Source organism: Buteo buteo, chromosome 2 (genome assembly GCF_964188355.1).
Source record: "Buteo buteo chromosome 2, bButBut1.hap1.1, whole genome shotgun sequence".
Classification (NCBI taxonomy): Eukaryota; Metazoa; Chordata; class Aves; order Accipitriformes; family Accipitridae; genus Buteo; species Buteo buteo.
Window position 1 is genome coordinate 830542 of NC_134172.1, and position 22130 is coordinate 852671.

Sequence of the window (22130 nt, forward strand, 5' to 3'; positions counted from 1 at the left end):
ATCAATCTGGAGGGGCCATCCTGTGGTGGGGGTGTCTGTCCTACCAGGGCCTCTGGTGCTGGCATGGGACACTGAACCTCCCTCCAGCTGGACAATGCTTGGAAAACCTAAGTATTTTAGAAGTAGTGGAGACGACCAGAATTTCGGGAGAGGCCGGTGAAATGCCACCGGCCATTTGGGCAGCGCCTTGCAGCCCGAGCCAGGGCAGGCAAGCGTTTGCTGCCTTTGAGGAGGAAGAGGAAGAGGAGGAAGAGGAGGAAGTGTACCTGGTGTTGGAGGGCATGCCGGCTCCTGTGGCTCCTGCCCCCAGGCGAGGCTAACGGCGGGCGACAGCGCACGAGGCCACCCTGCCCTTGCCCAGCCCTGTCACCGTTCCCAAGGACGCTTTTGGGGCTGGAGCCTGCTCTGTCCCCACTGCCCTGCAGCATTCATGCCCCGGGGGGTGGCATGGAAGCTTCCTTGCTGGAAGCTGCTGCGGGTGCCAGGGGACTTCAGGTGGGACCGCAGGAGGGACGGGGTTGCCTGCACCGGCCCAAATGCTGGGGTGGTTCATGCTGTGGAGACCCTGCTCAGGCGATGGCACGCCGTCACTGGAGTTAGCAGAGTGGGGGGATGGCCGGGGACAGCCAGCCAGCCTTCCCCGGGCCTCGGGGTCCGCTGCCCCTCAAGGGGCTGGTCCCGGGGGAGAGCTGGGAAGGGGAGCAGCCGCCCACGGGACACCCACCTCCGCCACCCCCCGGAGCTGCCTCTGGAGGAGCAGGCGCAGGTCCCAGGGGAATTGTCCCTGCCCTGGGCACGGAGCCACCGGGGCTGAGCCGGGTCCCGGTCCTGGCACCCACGGTCCCAGCCGGACTCTCCTGCCACAGGCAGCGGTGCTGGGGCAGGCAGGGAGGAAGGGCAGGGCCATGAGGAAGCGATGGTGGGACCAAATCCGGCACGACGGGGAGGAGGCGAGACCCGACAGGCATCGCGCGGGGGTCACCGGCAGCGGGAGCTGGTGTGAGTCAGGGCTGGCACAGGCAGCGGCAGGATCCGGGCAGCCTGCGGGCAGCAGAGGTGGCAAAGCCTCTGGGATAAGCTGGGTGTCAGTGGGTTCTCTGGTGGTGCTGAGGGTGGGGAGGGAGCTCCGCGGGAGGGGTATTCGTTCCCATAGAGGGAGCCAAATGCTCCCCCCACACCTCTCCGCGTGCACGTCCACCCTCCGCACCCCATGCCATGCAATTCAACGCCCGGGGACACACGGGAAAGCGATGCTGCCGATGAGGCTGAGGGCAGGCGCGGAGCTGCCGAGCCTGGGCAGCGTGCCCGGGAGATGCAGCAGCCCCTGGGAGGGAAGGGACGTCTCTCCTCAGCCCTGATGCAGGACTCGAAGGCGACCACTGCGATCGACACGCAGCCTGGGAGGGATTGCGTGTGCTGGGGCTCCCCGTGGGTTCATGCTGCTGGCTGCAGGCGTCATTTCAAAGCAGAGAGTCCCTGGGGAGGTGACACTCTTACCCAGCGTGGTGCCACACAGCTTGTTGCGGCTGGGACAGGGCAGGAGGGTGCTGTCCCCAGCAGGGGAGATGCAGCCCCTCACCTGATGGTGCTGAGGGCCCCGCTCGGTGGGTGCTGCTCCCTGTCTCCGCTTGAAGAGCCTTTGGGGGACACCAAAGCCTGAGCTGCAGCTGCGCATCGAGGGGCTGCGGCCAACTGCGGCTGAGCCATCTGCTTCCCTGCATGGGGCTTTGCCGCTCTCACGGTCCGCCGAGAGGTTTCGAGTCATGTCAAATCTCAGACAAAGGCTTTAAAAATTGCCCCATTAATCAAATAGCTGCGGCAGAGCCTTAGGAGCGGTGGTGCTCCTGGCAGGACGGGGCAGGCGGGTGCCTACTCGCTGCAATGCTGCCTCGCGCGACGTCCATCTCGGTGGAGGACACCGGCTCCCTCTCTGTCAGCCCCTGCTCACATTGCCTGGCCGTTTATGCCCAATCTTGCCAGACAGCACCGGAATTTTCTTTTTGACTGGTGGTGGAATAACGGACGATCGCAGAAACAGCAAAACTGACAGTAAACTCCGGCAGGGGCTGTCGAGGCTGCGAGCACCCTTCTCCACCACGCTGCTGGGAGAGGAGCACCCTGCCTGCTAGTGCTGCTGCCAGCTCAGCGGGCAGCGGAGGCGGCCACGCACCCCAGCGCTGGTCCCGACCCATGGCATGGTGGTGTGGTGGGACCAGAGCTCACTGCCCGGCCCCAGCCATGATGCCGGCACTGCTGGGGACTGCGAGGCCCCAGCTGGGGACAGGCACGAGCCTGGAAATGCTGCCAGCACAGGCTGGTCACCCAGATGATCCCCTGATTTACTGGCTGGTTAATCATCCTTGTCCATCCCGTTTCCAGCCCCACTCTCCAAAGCCTCTCACCCTCGGCGCTGGGCTCCAGGTGCCGACATCTCTCTGCAGCGCAGGTCCTGGGTCCCTCTTGCCGCCCAGTCGGCAGCTGGGTACCACACACTGCCCTGCGCTGGGGAAGGTGTCCCCATCCCTACAGCCCATCCCCAAACCGGAGACGCAGAGATGCCAAGAAGAGCGGCAGGAGCCATTGCTCCCCGGGAGCAAGCGGGGAGAGAGGAGGAGGAGGAGGCTGGGCTGCGACCCAGAGGGCCAGATCCCGGGGCTGGCACTGGTGGGAGTGGAGGGGACGGTGTGCCAGGGCTGCCCTGGGTGGCAGTCGCGGTGCAGCACGGTGATGCGTGGCAGCGTGGAGCTGTGCCAGAGCTGGCAGGGAGCTGGCACACCCTGTGCCGTGCCAGGCACGGCCCCAGCACTGCTTTTGTGAGAGCCGAAGCTCATGAAACCTGGCTCGCCGGCACGGTGGCTGGTTCGGTGTGTGTGTGTTTGTGATGGATTGACCCTGGCTGGACACCAGGTGCCCACCAAAGCTGCTCTATCACCCCCCCTCAGCTGGGCAGATGAGAGAAAATATAACAAAGGGCTTGTGAGTTGAGATAAGGACAGGGAGAGATCACTCACCAATTACCGTCACAGGCAAAACAGGCTCGACTTGGGGAAAATTAACTTAATTTATTGCCAATCAACCAGAGTAGGATAATGAGAAATAAAACCAAATCTCAAAACATCTTCCCCCCACCCCTCCCTTCTTCCTGGGCACAACTTCACTCCCTGATTCTCTACCTACCCCCGCAGCAGCACAGGGGGACGGGGAATGGGGGTTACAATCAGTTCATCACACATTGTCTCTGCCTCTCCTTCCTCCTCAGGGGCAGGAGTCATCACTCGTCCCCTGCTCCAGTGTGGGGTCCCTCCCATGGGAGACAGTCCTTCATGAACTCCTCCAACGTGGGTCCTTCCCACGGGCTGCAGTTCTTCACAAACTGCCCCAGTGTGGGTCCCTCTCCAGGGCTGCAGTCCTTCAGGCACAGACTGCTCCAGCGTGGGTCCCCCACAGGGTCACAAGTCCTGCCAGAAAACCCGCTCCAGCGTGGGCTCCTCTCTCCACGGGTCCACAGGTCCTGCCCAGAGCCTGCTCCAGCGCGGGCTTCCCACGGGGTCACAGCCTCCTTCGGGCATCCCCCTGCTCCGGCGTGGGGTCCTCCCCGGGCTGCAGGTGGAGATCTGCTCCCCCGTGGACCTCCCTGGGCTGCAGGGGGACAGCCTGCCTCACCGTGGTCTTCATCACCACGGGCTGCAGGGGAATCTCTGCTCTGGCGCCTGGAGCATCTCCTCCCCTCCTTCTGCACTGACCTGGGGGTCTGCAGGGTTGTTTCTCTTACATGTTCTCACTCCTCTCTCCGGCTGCAGTTTCTGTCCCACAGCAACTTTTCCCCCTTCTTAAATCTGTTATCCCAGAGGCACTACCACTGTTGCTGATGGGCTTGGCCTTGGCCAGTGATGGGTCCATCTTAGAGCCGGCTGGCATTGGCTCCATGGGACACGGGGGAAGCTTCTAGCAGCTTCTCACAGAAGCCACCCCTGTAGCCCCCCCGCTACCAAAACCTTGCCACGCAAACCCAATACAGTGTTTAAACGCTTGGCGCTTGCAGGAGGCGAAGGCTCCACCACGTTTGGCACTGCCGCATCGACAGGACGGGCACCCTCTGCCCCGGGTCCTGCTCCTGTCTCTGCGCCGGCGGAGCCCATTTCCCCCTCTGTGATCCCCTCCCAGGGACCCCGGCTGCTCCGGGGGGTGCGGGGGGGGCAGAGCGGTGGCAGGGGGTTAAGGGCCTTGGGCTGTAGGACGCGGGGCCCTTTGCCCGCTCCGGGCTGGTCCCCGCTTCTCCGACATCCCGCGCTCCTGCCCACCGGCTCTGCCACCCCGGCCGAAGCCCCCCCAGCCCTCCTGCCCCCTGCCCCTGGTCGCGGCCGTCCCCAGCCCCGCCGCCGTCGGGTGGGTGACAAGTGGGTGGCACGCGTGTCCCCCCCCATCCCATCTCTCGCTGCCGATCTCTCCCTCCACCCTCGCTGGCACCCACACCCGGCCCCCCCCACCCTGCACCCCTTCCCGACAGCTCCGGCGCTGAGCAGCTCCGGGGGGCACCGGGCTGTACCCCCCCCCCTTCAGGGGGCACCGGGGGGGGGTGGGGGGCACCCCGGACCGGGCTGCCCGCCCCGGGGGAGACCGACGGGCATCCCGGGGGGCATCGGAGCACCCCGGCCCGGGAGACACCGGGGCATCCCGGGGCGGGGGGTGGGGGTGGGGGGGCAGCGGCGGCAGGACCGGGGGGGGCGGGGGGGGCGGACTACATCTCCCGGCAGGCAGCGGGGCGGGAGCCCTTTGTCTGCTGGCCCCGGTGCTCTCCTCCGCTCGGCGGCCATCGGCGGCGATGCCCGCGCCGCCGCCCCTCTGAGCGCCGCCGGTGAGAGCGGGGGGCACCGGGGGGGGCACGGCGGGGCCAGCCCGGGGAGGAGGGGGGGGGAACAGCGGGAGCGGGGGGGGGGTCCGGGCCCCGGTGGGTGCGGGCCATGGGGCGGTGCTTGCGGCGTGTCTCTTGGGGAGGGAGCACCCCCGTACCCCCCCCCCAAAAAAAAAAAAAAAAAAAAAAAGAGCCGCGGCTCCGGCAATGCCAGCAGCTGGGGTGGTTCGGGGGGGCTGCGGCTGCTGGTCGGGCTGGTCGGCGTGGGGGGGCACCCGGCCGAGGGGGGGGCGGCACGGGGAGGGGGGGGATGTGGGGGGTGCCGGCATCCCAAAGGAGGGGGATTCTCTAGCAGGGCCGTGGGGCAGGGTGAGGGTGTCCCGTGGGAAGGGGGGTGTCACCCAGAGCACCCCGGCAGGGCCCGGGGCTGCCGAGGGGCGCGCGGAGCAGCCGGTGCTCCGGCACCCACTGGACCCCCCCTCAGCCCCCCCGGGCGATTTCCTTCTGGGGTGCTGGTGGGTGGGCGTGCGGGACCCCCAGAGCCAGGGACGGTCACCTTGTTCTTGCAGCGTCGGCCGCGAGACCTAGAAAATAAACCCTAATAAACCAGAATGACACTTGCCATCGTGCGGCTCGCAAGTCCGGGGCTGGTTTTGGTGGAGCGGTGTTTATTTATTTATTGAAGGAGCTGTTTCAGTCAGGTGTGGGCCGGGGCCCGGTACGAGCCAACACTTTTGGCAACAGCTTTGTGGTACCGGCCCTTTGCCGAGCCGAGCCCCGCAGCAGCTCTGCTGCAGCCTCGCACCGCAGGGACTCCTGCCCGTGGTTTCGTAAAGGGGTGCGGGAAGCCGTCGTGGGCAGGGAGACGGTGATGACCCCCCCTCGGGTCTCTTTGGCACCCCGGGGCTCCCAGGCCCGGCTGGGGGCGGCCGGGTGGGAAGGGGGCTGTGCCGTGGGTGCCGGGATGGCGCGGTTTCTTTTCCCCAGGGCCTAGGAGGAGCGACGTGATGGGATGGAGAGTTACGGGTTTGTGGTTTCCAGATAAGGTGGGAGCTGCGCAGGCTCCAGCTGGCTCCTGCCGAAGCTCATCCCAAATTCCCTGGCCGGGGGCACCCGGGAGCGGGATGGGGCTGGTCCTGCTCGCGTGCCCAGCCGGCAGCGCCGGCAGCCCAAGTTGAGAGCCTCCCCGAGAGCAAACCTCTCTTGTTCGGAAACAACCAAACCCCGACAACCCCCAAGCACCCCGGTCCTGCCGGCCCCGGGCACCCTCTGCACCCATCCGTGTGCCCTCCTGGCCCCGGGCGCTTGCAGAGGTCCCTCGGGCTCGTCGCACCGAGCAGGAGGGTGCCCTTAGAGCAGGCAGGAGGAGGAGGAGGGCAGCCAGCCTCCACCTCCCGAACCACTCATGGGGAAGGAGCCGCTGCCGGCTGGGGTGTCCGTGCGGTACTGTCAGGGGAGCGCGAGGCGGGCGAAGGCTGTTGGGGGGCCCGATCCTCTGCCCAGAGCCCCCGGCTCCACGGGGGCGGGCAGCAGGGGTTTGGGGAGAGGTGAGCCGGAGCTGGGGTCTCAGAGGGGGCAGCGGCACCCGCCTGCCCCCACCAGCTCCCGGTGCTGCCGGTGACTTTGGCACAATGCTTGCGTTCATCTGGCGTGGCAGCCAGCGGCAGAGGGGGCTGCAGATCCCGGGGGGCTGGAAACAAGCGGCCGTGCTGGGGATGTCGCCTGTCCCTCCCAGCAATGCTGCTGGGTCCAGCGGTTGCCGCAAAGAGCAAGCAGAGCATTGCCAAGTCGATTCCCAACTTTGTCCCAGGGTTAATCCCAATCGCTCGGGCCACCAGCACCGATCCTGGGCTGAGGGACCGCATTCGTGCAGGCAGGGAGCGGTGCAGGCAGCAACTGCCCCTGGGCTTGTGCCCTCTCCGGCAGCACCTACCGTCCGTGTTTGGGAGGTGGAAGGAGGGACGCACGCTGCACCACGGCTCCGTGGGGACGTGGCACCAAGCAGGACGAGACAGCAGCAAGTGGGGTTGGAGGGGGCACGGGGCCAGCGGGGGAGAAGGTGAGAAGGAGCTGCCCTCCCTTGGCTGCCCCCAGCCTCTGGGTGCAGGGGGGGGTTGCAAATAAATTAGGCGGCAGCACCTAATTGGGGTGCGCTGGAGGAAAGGACGGGGTAGGAAAGCTTGGAAATGGGCAACTGGGGTGCTCTGCGGGCAGAGGGGGCCCACGGGGTGCCCCATGCGCCTTGCAACCGAATTGTTTGGCTGCCGGCGCTCGTGCGCGGGACCGGCCGCCCCACGGCACGGTGGGGGTCTGGGTTGAGGCGTCTGGGCCTGGCAGGCCTCGGGGACATTGCGCGTGCATGGCGGGCCTGGCACCGCGCCGGTCATGCCGCTCAGCCCCCGCGGTGCCTCTCCCCTGCTTCCCTCCTGGTGAAGCCTGGGGGCTGCCGGCTCTCCCTGCGGGCGCCTGTGCTGCCGGCGGGCTCTGCCGAGACTCCCCTCCTTCTGGTTCTTCACCTCCCCCAGATGAGCAGCCCTCTTCTGCGCTGTTTTCGCTCTGAATCTCTGTTTCTCAGAGATTCTTCTTTGCTCTGACCTTGTACCGCTGCCGCCGCTGCCCCCGCAGCTGCCGGGCTGGAAGGAGCGGCTGGGGCAGCGATTTGGGTGACGACCTGGCACCCGTCCCATTCCCTCCCTGCACCGTGTAGCTACCCTGACGTCCTCCTCAGCCCCGCCGCTGGCGGCAGCTTCCCGGGTCAGGGCGATGTAGGGCGATGGGGGTCAGGGGAAGGGATGGAGTGAGGGGAGAATCAGCACAGCCCGGGCGTGCCGGAGCGGGGAGCCTGGAGGTCAGCGTCCTCTGGAGCACCCGTGTGTCTGTGGGTGCTCCCTGGGACCGGGGGAGGCTGGAAGGAGACTTTCCCGTCCTTGGGCAGGTTCTTCTGGAGGGAGCCCCAGGACCCCCAACAATGGAGCGAGAGGAGAAGCCGTTTGGGGGGGATCCCCAGGACGCGAGGCTCCGGGGGATGCCGGACACCTGCGGCACAGGTGAGGCTGCCGAAAGCTCCCGCAGGGACCTGGTTGCCCTGACACTGCAGGGACTTCACAGCCCCCCCCCGCCCCTCCGGGCCCTGGGACCCCCGGGGCTGAGCTGCTGTGTCCCACGGAGCCAAGCAGGGTGCTGGTGTGGGGGATGCTGTGCCCGGCGCCAGGCACCGGGATGGTTTTGGTTGGGTGAGGGTCCTCGATGGGCAGCAGGGAGGGATGGGCAGCCGCTGCCCGCAGCTGGCTGGGGGTCCATGGCTTGTCCCCCTGTAGTACCCACGGCAGAGGGTTGGTGCCCCTGTGCCCGGTGCAGGGCTGCGGAGGGAGCGTGGAGCCCGTGGCAGCACCGCTCACGGCTGCTGGTGCGATGCCGGGCTGCCTGCGCTGCCCAGGAACCTGAGAGCAGTTTTGTCTTCCTCAGGAAAGGAGTGGGCCAGCATGAAGCGTGAGATTGTGGTGAAAACGGAGCCAGAGGACGAGTCCTACATTGGGTGTCCCCAGGGCCTGGGTGCCACCGTCCCCAGTGTCCCCAGCTACCCCAGCACTGGTGAGTGACCGCAGAGAGGGTGGCTGGGGGAGTGCTGGGAGCTCGGCGAGACCCGCAGCCCTCCAGGGATCGAGTCCCTGTCCTGTGCAGGCTGCTCCGGGTGATGTCCCAGGTGATGCTCCAGGTGGCATCCGTGTGGAGACACAGGAAAGGCTGTTGCACTGGGGAGCTTTGCTGGGACAGTGTCTGCCCAGTGCCATTTGGTAACAGGGAATTGCCTTCTGGAGGAAAACAAGCGGTTCCTTTTCTTGCATAACAAATATTTAAGAATTCTGGGTGTTTGGGGTCCCCACGGTTCTGTGGCTGGGGCATCCCCCCTTGTTTCTGTGGGGTTGGGTGTCCCAGCACTGGGAGATGCCCAGTGGCTGCAGGGACCTCCTGGGAACCTGGGATTAAAGAGCGGTGAACCGGAGCCAGTGCCAGCACAGGCAGAGTGTGGGGATGTCCCGGAGCCCTCGGTCCATCCCGGAGCTGGACGCACGGGCTGTGCCTTTCCTCCCACAGACATCAAAGCGGAGGTCATCGTTAAAAGCGAGCCCGAGGAGGAGGCAGCGTACGGCGGTTACTGCCCCGGCTCCCGGGTGGGGGACGTGCCCCACCACCCCGCTGCCTGTGAGTGGGGCTGGGGGTCCTGGGGGGCCGGGAGGGACTGGGGGGGGATGCAACCGGGGTATCCGGATGCTTTGCAGGCTGCTGGGGCTGCAGGGACCCCAAGCGGGAGAGGTGGGTGCCGGGGTGGGAGACGAGCTTGGCAGAGGGCACCCGGCTTGTCATCCCTCAGTGCCATGGGGGTGGTGCTGCCCGCCCTGCCTGCCTGTAAATGCTGCCTGTCGGGGCTGTCGGAGGCGGCTGTCCCGTGCCACCCTCGGGGTGGTGGCACTGTCCCATGCCACCCTGGGGACAGTGAGACTCCGCGGGAGTCCCATGAGAGCTCAGCCCTGCCCTCCCTGCCGGCGGTGCTGCCAGCCGGGGTCGAAAGCCCATCTGCGGCTCCTCTGGCCCTGCCTGCGCCCGTCGTAGCACCGCGCTCTCTGCCTGCAGGCGATGCCAAGCCGGAGATCATCGTGAAGGTGGAGCCCGAGGACGAGTTGTACATCGGGTGCCCCCGAGGTCTGGGTGACCAGGGAGGTCCCGGCCACCCCGACGGGGCAGGTGAGCACCGGGGCGGCTCCAGGGGGTCCGGCGGGACGGGGGGTGGCGTGGGGGTGAGTGCACTGGCTCACTGGGACACAGCATGAGGGCCCCCGTTCCCATCGTACGCTTTGGGTGAGGGGAGGAGAAGGAAGATGCTTTTCTCGAGGGGGAACGAACCCTTGAGGGAAACTTTGGTGTTTATCACCGAAGGCGCTGAGCTGCTGCTGGGCGATGCACCGAGGCAGGCGCGGTGCTGAGCAGGGCTGTTGTGAAAGCCACGGGCTGAAGGGCGAAGCCGGCGATCGTGGGTGATGCCGCTTGGGGCTGCAGGATGGATTTTTCCCCTTTATGTCTGCAGTTTTATTCGGCACTTCGGTGTTTCTCAGGGTTCGGTGTGTCCACACCACAAGCCCAACTCACACGTGGTTTGTGGTGTCCGTGTTCTCCCTGCCAGTCCCGGCTGTAACTCAGCCACGAGCCGGCTGCGGGGAGGTGATGGGCAGGTGGAGGTGGCTGCGCGGGTCCCACCGGTGCCTCCTGGGTCCCACCGGTGCCTCGTGGGTCCCACCGTAGCCTCCCAGCCACGGGAGCAAATCCTGGGCTGCCCAGCGAGCTCCAGGCAGCCTTGCCACTGGCTTTCGGTAGTCAGGGGAGTGACTGTCCCCGGGGCTGGGGCTGCACCCGACGCCACTGCCACGGCCCTCGCAGCCCCCCGTTCCTCTCCCAGCCACGTCCTAAACCCGGCAGAAAGCCACAGGGAGGGACCCCCGGTGCCGCTGCCAGCCGTCGGGGCGAGCCGCTCGTCGTGCGGGCGCTGGCAGAGCATTGCGCTGCTCTTCTGCTTGTCCAGGCAGCCTCGGCAGCCAGAAATGGTTACACGATTTGCACGTGTCGCACGAGAGGTCCGAGCACCTCCCCGGGGTCCCTGGTAGCGATGCCGTCCCTGCTCGCTCCCTGCAGCGTGAGCTGGGGCGGCCGGCGGTGCGGGGGGCGGCAGCTTGCCCTCCCCTGCCCTCGCGGTGCCGGGGTGAGGTGCCGGCGCCCCGGTGGCGGCAGAACGGGTCGGAGGCGCACAGCGGCCTCGGTGCCAGGCCCGCGTTGATGGGCGCAGCTCCGCGCGAACCCAGAGCGGGCGAACGCGTGCCGGAGTCATCCTGACTGGGGAGCGGGGCTGCGGGGGGGTGAACGCGGCTGCGGGGCTCTGCCGGGAGGGCTCTGAAGCCATGGCAGGTAATGGTGGGGCTCCCTTCTCTTGGCAGGCAGCGATGGTGAGTGGCGTCCCAAGGAGGAGCCGGAGGAGGCGAAACCGGAGGCGGCTGAGCTGGCAAAGAGCCTGGGGGCTGTCTCGGGGGGCTCCCTCAGGCCCTGCGTCAGCCAGTGGACGGTGCGGCAGGCGCAGGGTGCCGTGGCCGAGCTCCGGCGCAGCCCGGCGGTGCCTGGGGGGCCACGGGCCACCTCTGAGCCTCAGGGGCTCTGCCTGGAGAAGGGGACGGCTCCGGTGGTGCCGGCGAGCGGAGCTGGGCAGAAACCCCCCTCTGCCTGCGGAGCGGGCAGCGCCGCGGCCCCCGGTGCCGAGCCGGCGCGGCGTCCCCGCAGCCACGCCGCCAAGCGTCCTTTCGCCTGCAGCGAGTGTGGGAAGAGCTTCCAGCACCGGGGGAACCTCATCACGCACCTGCGGGTGCACACGGGGGAGAAGCCCTTCGCCTGCACCGTCTGCGGCAAGAGCTTCAGCCAGAAGGGTGACCTGATGCGGCACCAGCGCATCCACACCGGCGAGAAGCCGTTCGAGTGCACCGTCTGCGGCAAGAGCTTCTGCTCCAAGCAGACCTTCATCCTGCACCAGCGCATCCACACCGGCGAGAAGCCCTTCTCCTGCACTGAGTGCGGCAAGAGCTTCAACCGCAAGGCCAACTTCATCACCCACCAGAAGATCCACCGCGGCGAGCGCCCCTTCATCTGTGCCGAGTGCGGCAAGGGCTTCTGCGCCAAGAAGACCTTCATCCTCCATCAGAAGATCCACATCGGCGACCGGCCCTTCGGCTGCTCCGAGTGCGGCAAGAGCTTCAGCCGCAACGGCGACCTGACGCGGCACCAGCGCATCCACACCGGCGAGCGCCCCTTCGCCTGCGCCGACTGTGGCAAGTGCTTCAGCCACAACGGCGAGCTGATCAAGCACCAGCGCATCCACACCGGCGAGAAGCCCTTCACCTGCACCGAGTGCGGCAAGAGCTTCAACCGCAAGGGCACCCTCATCACCCACCAGCGCATCCACACCGGCGAGCGCCCCTTCGTCTGCCCCGAGTGCGGCAAGACCTTCAACCTGAAGACCACGCTGATGAAGCACAAGCGCATCCACACGGGCGAGCGTCCCTTCACCTGCCTGGAGTGCGGGAAGAGCTTCAAGTACAAGGGCAACCTCCGGACCCACCACCTCACCCACACGGTGGAGCGGGTCTACCCCTGCACCGAGTGCGGCAAGATCTTCAGCCACAAGAAGGAGCTGACGGTGCACCAGGGCGTGCACACAGAGGAGAGGATCCTCTCCTGCTACCGGGAGGGAGAGTCCTTCAACCCCTTCCTCCCCATGCACCCGCTCCTCATGTCCTGCACCCAGCTCCCGGTGCCGCTGGAAGCCTTGTCCAAGTACAAGTAGGAGGGCTGGCGGCAGCGGGGAGAGCCCGGTGTCCTGCCCGTGGCACGTCCCTGCAGCTGGAGCGGCGACAGGAGGAACGAGACCGTCACTGGAGACTTAGACCTGCTGCGGGGCTGGTGGCGGATCAGGGCCGGTGTTTTCCCCAGCTGTCGGGTGCTGTGGTGGAGCCCTGGGTGCCCAGGGAGGAGCTGCCGGCCGGGGATGCTGCCGGCTTTCGGCAGCGCTGGAGGAGCCGCCCCGCTCCGGCTGGGGCCAGCGGCCGCTCACGGGGACACGCGGTCGGGCTGGGACCCAGAGCAAGCGGGGCCGGTGCTCTGGTCTTGTGCCGGCACCATTCACATCCCCAGGTTGGGGGGGCTTCGTCTTCCCCCATCCGAGAGTCACCGTCTCGTTTGGTGCTGAGAAACCTCTTAAAAGCGTACTGCGGTGGGTAGATATGAAGACTGGGGTCGCCTTGCCCTCCCCGCCAGCACCGGGCTGTCCCCTCGCTGCGTTTTCTGTCCCCGATGCTGCGTCCCGTCTGCTCCCTGGTCCCCGTCTGATTCCTCCGTGCTGTGGCAGAGGCGGCCCCCCCTTGTCTTGTGCCAAGGGACCCCAGTTTAGCTGCTAGTTGGAAAGGGGCAATTCTGAAGCTGAGTCGTCGTTTCTCCTTGTCCCTATCTGACACGTAGACACTGGGCTTGGAGGAGAGCCGAGAGCTCAGCCGGTGCAGCGCAGCCCTTCCCTCCCCGGGCACAGCCCTTCGCCGCCATGCTCCGTGCGGGATGGCTGACACCGTTTGTATCCCACAGCTCCCATCACGAGTTTACCGAGCCGTGTTTTTTGGGATCGATCCTTCTTTCCCCGGCACCTGCTGTGTCCCCAGGTTTATTCCTCCATCCGGTGCATCCGCCGGGGCCAGCACAGCTCCTGGCAACCCGTCACCCTCCTCCCACCAAAGCTGGGAAACGGCGGGCAAAAGGCTTTTCCTTTTTGCATCCCAGGCTCCGGCGTCGCTGCCGTGGGGAGGGGGCAGCAGGCTGGAGGGGCCGGGCAGGGGTCCACCCCCGGCCCCAACACAGCTCCCCAGGCTCTCTTTAATTCTCCTGGGAATTACTGTGCCCGTCGGTTCCTCCATTGGCATCTCCGGCACGGGCTGTTTGGAAAGGAGCTTCCCCCGGCCCCATCTGCGCGGGGGCAACAAACGCATCCTCGCCTGGCGCGTGCCTCGGGAAGGGCCTTTGAGGAAAAATGAGTCTTTTACAGCGTGGGCGCAGGGGCCGCTGCAGGGCCCAGGGGGTTTTCAGGTTGTTCTTGGGCAAACTTCTTCCCTTGGCCGTTGTTTCTGTGCAAGGGGTGTTTTTGGAGGTACCGTGGAGGTGAGAGGCCCCGGGGGGGGCACCGGGGGCTCCCCAGCTGTCTCTCTGACTTGCCGTATGGCTTGAGGCGACGCTCATCGCTTCCTTGCCTCAGTTTCCCCATCTGTAAAATGGGGGCAATACCACTTGCCAGTAGCTGCCTCCCAGGATGGTGGGAGGGTTAACCCCTTCCTGACTGTGCAGAGCCCCAGGCGATGGCTTAGATGACGTGTGAGAATTCCCCCCCCCATGAGCCCTCGTGGTGCAGCAAGTGAGGGCCACGTGTATTTATAGCTCCACTCTTTTCTAATCTAGAAACTAATAAAAAGCGCAAACAAATACACGGGAACCTGTTTGTCTGGTACAGTTTGTTATTTCTGCTTGCCACGGGAGCTGCCGGACCCCTCGTCCCTCCTTGCCGGGGGGGTGGGTTCTGCCACCTCCACCTCCCACCGGCACCCAGCCGCCCGCCTGCCCGGCCGCCTGTGACCATGGACCCACTCGGGAGTGGGTGCAGACGGAGGGCGAGCGGTGGGTGGCCGGGACGCATCGCCCCCGCCCCGGGTTCAGCGCCTGCCGGTTGCGGGAGGGCGTGCAGTAAGCGCTGCCCGGGAGCTTGCCTGCTGGCGGGGGGGCAGAGACTGGCGTGGAGCGTCAGGCGCGCTTGAGGCCACGCAGCAGCCATGGCCGGGAGCCACCGCCATCAGACAACCGCGGCGGCGCTGGTGAAACAAAAAGCGTCGCGGGGTCTTCTGATACCGAGCGGTGTTCGTACCGTTACAAAAGCTTTTGGGAAGGAGCACGCAAGCGGCGCGGGCTGATGCGTTACTACGAGGAGCAAAGGTGCTGTTCCAGCGCCCGATGGGGCTTGTGGGTGGCCCACGCACCCACGAGTAGGTGGTTGCATGCGGGTGCCAGGGCTGCCACCGCAGGCACCGGGGAGCTGCCGTGACGTGCAGTTGCCTTCACCCGGGTGTTTAATGCCACTTGGGGTGCCCGGGGACAGCACGGGGGCACAGGCAGGCACCCTGCATCCTCCTGGCAATGGCCCCAGGGCCGGGCAGGTCCTGGGCACGGTCACCCTCTCCTGTCGGCACAGGCAGCGAGCGGGGCTCTGCCAGCTGCCGGGGCGGCGGGGACTTAAAATCAGCCGGTTGACGGGGCCGGGGAGATCAGCCTGGCCCTGCTGCTTGGCGCTGGAGCGTGGCAAGGCTCACCACAGCCGGTACGGGTTGGCACGCGAGGGCAAGCAGGTCCTGTGTGGATCGGTGTCTTGGGACCAACTCCGCTCCTGGGCAGACGTGGAGCCCCGGGGCGGTGCTTAGGCCAGCTTCGGGGACCTTCCCCTGCAAGCTGCCGGGGAAGGATCCCACCACGCTGCGGGCCAGAGCCCACCATCGCCTCCAGTTTGGGTCATGGAAGCTTCCTCCAGGACACGACGACTCTGCTCTCCCGCATTGAGCGAGATGCTAAAGCTCAGCTGGCGCCCGGCTGGTTTGGCATCGCCGGCGATGCCGCCAGCACCGTGGCGTCCCCGAGAGCCATGTGGGATGCCGTCAGGACCTGGCGTGGCGACCCTCCTTGGCTCTTCTGCTGCCCGTTCACCCTTGGTTATCTGCCGTGGTTTAACCCCGGCCGGCAGCGAAGCATCACCCAGCCGCTCGCTCACTGCCCTCCCCGGGGGGAAATGGGCACCCACAGCCCTGTGGGTGGGAACATGGGGGGGCACCCGCATCTCTGTGTGTGGGAACACGGGAGGCATCTGCATCTCTGTGGGTGGGGTCACTGGGGGGGCACCCCCATCCCTGAAGCAGGGGGCTTGAGGGGAGGGGCATCCACATGCCACAGCTGGGGGGGCATGGGGGGCAGCTGCAGCCCCGCAGCTGGGGAGGGTCGGGGGGCACCCCATCCTTGTGGTTGGGGCTACGGGGGGGGGCACCCACATCCCACAGCTGGGTGGGCACTGCATCCTCAACCCCGCCGATGGGGACATGGGGGTGACCTGCATCCCCGCGGGGGGGGCTATGGGGGGGGGTCACCCACATCCCCGCTGCTGTTTGGGGGGGTCACCCGCATCCCCGCTGATGGGGATATGGGGGGCACCCGCATCCCCGCTGATGGGGACATGGGGGCACCCGCATCCCCGCCGCAGGGTCCCAGGCAGCACGGCCCCCCCGCGCCGCTCCGGCCGACAGGACTACACCTCCCGTGCTGCACCGGCGGTCCCCCCCGCCTCCCCCCCCGGGCTGACGCAGCCGCCGGCTCCCGGGGCCGCCTTTGTCCGTGCCGGCGGCCCGGCCGGGCTGGCGGCGCGGCCCCGGTGCAGGTAGGGGCGGGGGGCGGCGGGCCCGCGGCACGGGGATGGGCGCTGCCCACCCCCCCAACCCCCCCCCAGCCTTCCCCCCCCCCCCGTATCAGCGGGGCTCCCCGGCCCCGGCCGCCCCTCCCGTCCCCTCCCCTCCGCCTGCCGACCCCCCCCGGACCCCGGTGCGCGGTGCTCCCCCCTGCCCGGCTTCCCCCCCCCGCGGTGCCCGCTGCCCCCCCCTCCCCCGGCCTTTCCGTGTCTCTCCAGGGTTTCCCCGTGCCAAGGCGGACACGCTGCTCCCCGTGTCCCCCCCACCCCCGGATCGGGCCCTGCCGACACCGGCGCTGGGCAGGGCTCGGCTCGCCCCGGGACGGGCGGTCAGACCCCCCCGGGACCCCCCTGCACACTTGCTTAGGTACCGGAGGGGCGGTCCGGGTGCTGTCAGGAGCTGCCAAAAATCCCGTCTTCGTGGTGGGTGACGCTCTCCGGGTCGGTGTTTCTGCCAGGAGTCGTTCGGGCCTTGGGCAGAAGGGCAGGCAGCTGCCGGCAGGCGAGGGACCTTCTGGCCCCCCCATTTATTAATCAAAATATTGTGCTTGGCAGGGAATATCTGTCCTGGCTGCGCCGGCGCGGCTGCCCATGGGACAGGCATCTCCTGTGGAATCCAGAGCATCCCACCTCCGACTTTCCGGATAAATATTTGTGCGTGCCTTCGTCTGCCTGTCGACAGCCAGCGGCACGCCGGGCTCCAGGCTGCTCCGGCAAGGTGGGGGTCAGGCACAGCCGGTGCCTGCCCCGGCACTGGCGATAAACCCGTCTGCGCGCCCGGCTCTGCCCTTGCTGGGGTCGTGCAGAGCTGCGGCCCCGGCAGCCCACACGCTCCCCATCCACCCCGGCTCCGGGGATGCCACAGGCTGGGATTTCCGTGGTTGATGCCGTGGTGCGGCAGCGGCAAAATGCCCGTGGGACTGGATGGGCTGGGGGTCCGGTTGCTGCGGGGCGGTGTGGGAGGGAAGTGCTTTGAGACCCGGTGCGGTGCAGGGTGCTCAGCCGCACCACGGGCAGGAGCAGGCAGGAGCGTGCCTGCTGCCAAGCCTCGGGCCAAGCCTCGTGTCGCGGTGCTGTGCCCTGCCCCGGCAGGGACTCTGGCTTACGGCAGGGGTGGGGGACAGGGCGCAGTCCCCGCTGCCCTGGCGTGGGTCCCTAGTCTGGCCTGAGCACTGCCGGTAAGCCTGCCAGCTCTGCCCCTCTCCAGGCGCAGCCGGTGGGGTGTCCCCCTGCCCAGGGACCTGCTGAGCGAGCCCCCCGTGCCGCGGTGACCCTGCTGTGCCGCCTGGCTGAGCTGCCCGCCACCCCTCTGCCGTCGCCCTTCCCTTGCACGGGAAGCTCCGAGCTCTCCCGGCGCTGCCCTTGGAATGCAGGAACCCACGGTGCTGCCAGGCCCCTGCCCGGCAGCATCAGGATTTTGGCAGAGGTGGTTAGCAAACACGCGGCAGGGCGTGCTGAGCTGCGCCTGCTTCTTGCTGCAGATGCCGGTGACGTTCGAGGATGTGGCCGTCTACTTCTCCCCCGAGGAGTGGGCAGAGCTGGCAGGCTGGCAGCGGCGGCTTTACCGGGAAGTGATGCTGGAGAACTACCAGGCGGTCGCCTCGCTGGGTGAGGACTCTCTCTGGTGCTGCCGGGCTGGGGCTGAGCCGGAATTTACCTCTTTAACTGAGCTGGAGCCCTTGAAAGTGAAAATCCAGCTGTCGCTGTTGCTGCCCGAGCGCTGACACAGCGGTTGTGATTGAGGGCAGGTTTTAGCCTGCCGGGCAGCCTCTGGCGGAATGGCATGGAATGGCATGGCATGGAATAGACATGGAATGGAATGGAGTATTTTCAGTTGGAAGGGCCCTACAAAGGTCATCTCGTCTATCTTCCTGAGCACTTCAGGGCTGACCAAAAGTGGCCAGGCAGGGGCAGGAGAGAGGATGCTGGGGCTGCGGTCTGGGGGGGGGGGGCCGGTGCCACCGTCCCGGCAACACGGGAGAGGGTGCTTCTCTCTCTGCCCGGACAGGCTGGCCCGCTGTCAAGCCAGAGATCATCTGCAAGATGGAGCGAGAAGAGATGCCGTGCATGCCAGCCCCTCCCAGGGCACGGTGGAGGCACCGGACCCCTGTTCCAGGCAGGTACCGGGGGCTGCAGGGGGGGCAGGGGGTTCCAGCAGCACCGTCCTGTTGGCCCCAGATTCTCTGTGCACTAGGAGGGGTGGGGGGCTGGTGGGGTCCCCATGCCATTCCCTCTGGGGAGGGGTCCCACGTGCCCGTCCCCTCCCTGGCAGCGACCCCGGCCTCTCCTCCCCAGCAGCCGGTGATGTCTGGATGCAGAGGGAGGTCAGGGGGGTCCCCGAGGGGCTGCGGGCACCCACCGCCCTCCTCCTGAGGACGCCCGAGCGGGGCGGGAGCCGGCGGCGGGGCTCGGCCCGCCGCCGGCTGAGCGGGAGCAGGGGGGGCCGGTCGGGGCACCCCCGCCTCCAGCCCCTCTCGGCCCCCCGGCCGCCGGAGAAGACCCCCCCGACGTGCCCCGAGTGCGACAAGAGCTTCAAGAGCCAGACGGCGCTGGCCATCCACGAGCGGAGCCACACGGGCGAGCGTCCCTTCGGCTGCCCCCGCTGCGGGAAGGGCTTCCCCTCCAAGGGGGACCTCAAACGCCACCAGAAGACCCACGCGAGGAAGCCAGACCCCCACCTCCCCGGCACCGGCCCGGGCATCCCGTCCAAGCTGCTGCTGGCCCGGCCCCCCCGCGGCCCCCCGGTCCCCAGGAGACCCCACGCCTGCGCCGAGTGCGGGAAGAGCTTCGGCAAGAGCCGGGACCTGAAGAAGCACCAGCAGACGCACACGGCGGCGCGGCCCTTCTCCTGCCCGCAGTGCGGCCGCCGCTTTCGGCTGAAGCAGATCCTGGCGTCGCACCAGAAGGTGCACGGCGGGGAGAAGCCCTTCGGCTGCGCCGACTGCGGCAAGCGCTTCGGTCAGAAGCATCACCTGCTGAGCCACCGGCGGGTGCACACCGGCGAGAAGCCCTTCGCCTGCGGCCACTGCGGCCACCGCTTCAGCCAGAAGCACCACCTGGTCAGCCACCAGCGCATCCACACCGGGGAGCGCCCCTTCGCCTGCGCCCGCTGCCCCAAGGCCTTCAGGGACAAGAAGACCCTCACCGTCCACCAGCGGGTCCACACCGGCGAGAAGCCCTACAAATGCGGCGAGTGCGGCAAGACCTGCAGCCAGAAGCAGCACCTGAAGAGCCACCAACGGGTGCACCGGGGCCTGCCGGCGGTGCCGGAGGGCGACTGGTGGGAGGTGGGGGGTCCGTCCCCGGCGGGGGGGCGAGCGGAGGCCAAGCCCTTCCAGTGTGGCGGCTGCGAGAAGCGGTTTCGGGACGAGGGCATCATGCTGGCTCACCAGCGCACCCACGGCACCCCCAGCCTGCGGCCGCCTCCGCAGCCCGGCACCCCCCAAAACTGCTGCTGAGGGGCCCGTGGCATGCCGGGGGTGGCTGAGGGGGGGGTCACCCAGAGCACTGACCTCCGGCTGCACCGGAGCAGCCACGCGTGAGTCGGATGCGAGTGGCGGCCGCGGCCCGCTCCGCCACCGGCTCCGGCTGCTGCCCAAGAGGCATCCTCGCCGGCACGGGCTGGATCCTCCTGGGCTGCTCCCTAGGGACGCCCCAAACAGCCGGCATCAGGCTCGTCGGTCATGGGCACCCCTTCCCCACCGTGCCGGGCCCCGTGGTGCCAGCAGCTGCTGCGGGAGAGCCGTGGGCGCAGGACTGGCTGCCAGGGCAGAGGAAATACGATAAATATATCACACTGCAGTCAGAATAGTTTACGGGACAGAGGGGAAGATGCTGCTTTATTTTCCACCCAACTAGTAAATAAAAAGCTTCTTGGTGCTGACAACAAGCAGTGAGCTCCACGGCAGTTCGGCGTGTGCCACCGCTCACCGGCGGCAGCCCCTGTGCCTGGGTCGGGGCCGGCATCCCCTTACTCATCCCCAGAAAACCCCTTTCCCAGCCCATTCTTGTTGGGAGATGGCGAGAGGCCGGGATCTGCCGGGCAGCTGGGGACAAAGCAGCATTCCAAGGGAGCCAGAGGGATGTGGGCTCGCCTCGGCGAGAGGTGTAACCTGTGCTGGGGCCACCAGACCTTGCTGGCAGCCAGCTGCTCTTCCCGTCAGCTTGTTTTAATTTTTTTTTCAACCATTTCTGCCCAGAGTTTCGCTCTATTGCCCCAAAAAGCTGGAGTTGGAGTTGGTGGTTGTGTCAGTCAAAGCCCGGCTTGGTGTTTCAGGGGTGCCCAGGGCATGGGGTGGGGGGCTCATCCCCTGCCTGACACCGACCCCCTTCCCGCTCGTCCCCATGGCCTCGAGGCTCTCCGGGACACCGGCTCCCTCCCGCAGGTCTCGGCTCCCCCAAATACGGTCGGTTCGAGTGGCCTCGGTTGCATCCCCGTGTCACCCACCGCTCCCACATGAGCCCACCCTCCCCATGGCCTCTTCGACCCCCCCCAGACTGTGACTCCTCAAACCCCGAGTTGCTCCAGGCTCAGCCCCAAACGGTCCCAGCTCACTGCGAGATGAATCTTCTCCAATTAGAAATACAGAAGGAGCAAGAAGCAGGGCAGGACCCAGGATTAGCGGGCAGGTCTGTGCCAACAGTGAAGCCACGGGGCCAGTGACCCACCCCGGCCCCCCTCGCCGCCAGCAGCACCCTCCCCTCTGCACCTGGGGGCTGCATCATCCCCCCCCAGGTCCTGCCCTGCGGCTGCCAGCCGGCTGTGGAGCCACACAGGGGTTTTACCACCCGACTTTCTGCACGCCGCTCCGGTGGGTTTGGTACAAGATGGCAGCACCATGTCCCCGTTGCTACCGGCAGCCGCACGCCGGAGCCGCCGCCATCACCTCCAAGCCCACCTTAGCCCATTTTAAAGATGCTGCCTTGGTTGGAGTGATTAATTTCTTCTTTCCAATGGAAAACCAGCTTGTATTTTTTTGCTTATTAAAACTGATATTCCAGAGTTACTTTCTCCTGAGAAGGGAGCTTTATTTCCCATATTCGATGCCTTCAGCAGCTGCGAATGGTGCCTGCCTGGCTGAGAGCTTGACATGAACCAGCCTGTGCATAAATCAGCCCACCCTGCATCCCATTCCTTCCCTCCATCCCATCCCTGCATTCCATCCCTCCATCCCATCCCTGCATCCCAGCCCTCCACCCCATCCCTGCATCCCAGCCCTCCACCCCATCCCTGCATTCCATCCCTCCATCCCATCCCTCCATCCCATCTCTCCATCCCATCCCTGCATCCCATCTCTCCATCCCATTGCTGCATCCCATCTCTCCATCCCATCCCTGCGCCCCACCCTGCACCCCAGCATCCCATCCCTCCATCCCATCCCTCCATCCCATTGCTGCATCTCATCCCTCCATCCCTGTACCCAGCCGCCTGGAAGCACGAGGGCAGCTCAGCCTCAGCTCAGCCTTTTTTGACCCAAATCCTGCGGGTTTGTGGACGTTGCTGGGCTCTGTCCATCTGGCTGTCCCTCTCCCCGGGCTCAGCCAGGTGCCAGTGCAGCCCACAGCGTCTCTGCCCTCCATGGCACAGCTCGGAAACCCATCATCCCGGTCCTCCCAGTGGGGCGGCCCCCGTCCCCCCTCCTCCAGCCCCCCTCACCCTCCTGCCCCCAGGAGTCAGCGCGATCGATGCACGATGATGCTGGACCAGCGGGGTGGTGTTGTGGCTGTGCCTGGTACGGTGGTCATCGCCCAGTACACACCAGTAAAGCTCCGTCCGCCCCACCGCCAGCTCTGCCCACCCCTCGGCGGCCGGCGGCCCCGTCCTCAGGCAGCACCGGCACCTGCAGCACCAACCGGCACCCCGCGGCACCCCTGGCACCGGCAGCACCCAGCCCTGTGATGGGTGGCACAGCGTGTCCCTCCCGGCCATTGGACCCCCGCCAGACCAATGACCCTTCTCCTTTCGAACACCAAAATCTCCCACCCCTTGCCCTGGGCCGCACCGGCCTCCCTCTGCCCGTGCAGTGCCAGGGGGTGAACGTGGCCGGCGCGTTGCCCGTCCCGGGGCTTGGCTCACTGCGGTGCTGCCACCCGCTCACCCGCCCTCCCAGGAGAGCAGCGGTTGCACCTACATCTCACCCAAAACCCTCCTGTGACAGTGACAGCCCTCTGCCCACCAGTCAGCCCCCCCAGTTCCCCCTGGTCCCTCCC

General features: G+C 67.0%; 2 protein-coding genes across 2 annotated transcripts; both read left to right on the forward strand.

Annotated features, from left to right (window-relative positions):
• Positions 1-4786: 4786 nt before the first annotated feature.
• On the forward strand, positions 4787-20917 carry LOC142038224 (uncharacterized). The gene is made up of 8 exons (XM_075043449.1): positions 4787-4855; positions 7788-7899; positions 8318-8443; positions 8948-9055; positions 9485-9595; positions 10837-12113; positions 18422-18585; positions 18673-20917. The coding sequence occupies exons 2-8, from the start codon at positions 7821-7823 to the stop codon at positions 19376-19378; spliced, it is 2571 nt and encodes an 856-aa protein (XP_074899550.1). The 5' UTR covers positions 4787-4855; positions 7788-7820; the 3' UTR covers positions 19379-20917.
• LOC142038219 (zinc finger protein 620-like) lies at positions 16508-18383 on the forward strand. Its single transcript, XM_075043434.1, has 5 exons — positions 16508-16638; positions 17402-17528; positions 17929-18040; positions 18216-18318; positions 18358-18383. The coding sequence occupies exons 2-4, from the start codon at positions 17402-17404 to the stop codon at positions 18223-18225; spliced, it is 249 nt and encodes an 82-aa protein (XP_074899535.1). The 5' UTR covers positions 16508-16638; the 3' UTR covers positions 18226-18318; positions 18358-18383.
• Positions 20918-22130: the final 1213 nt, after the last annotated feature.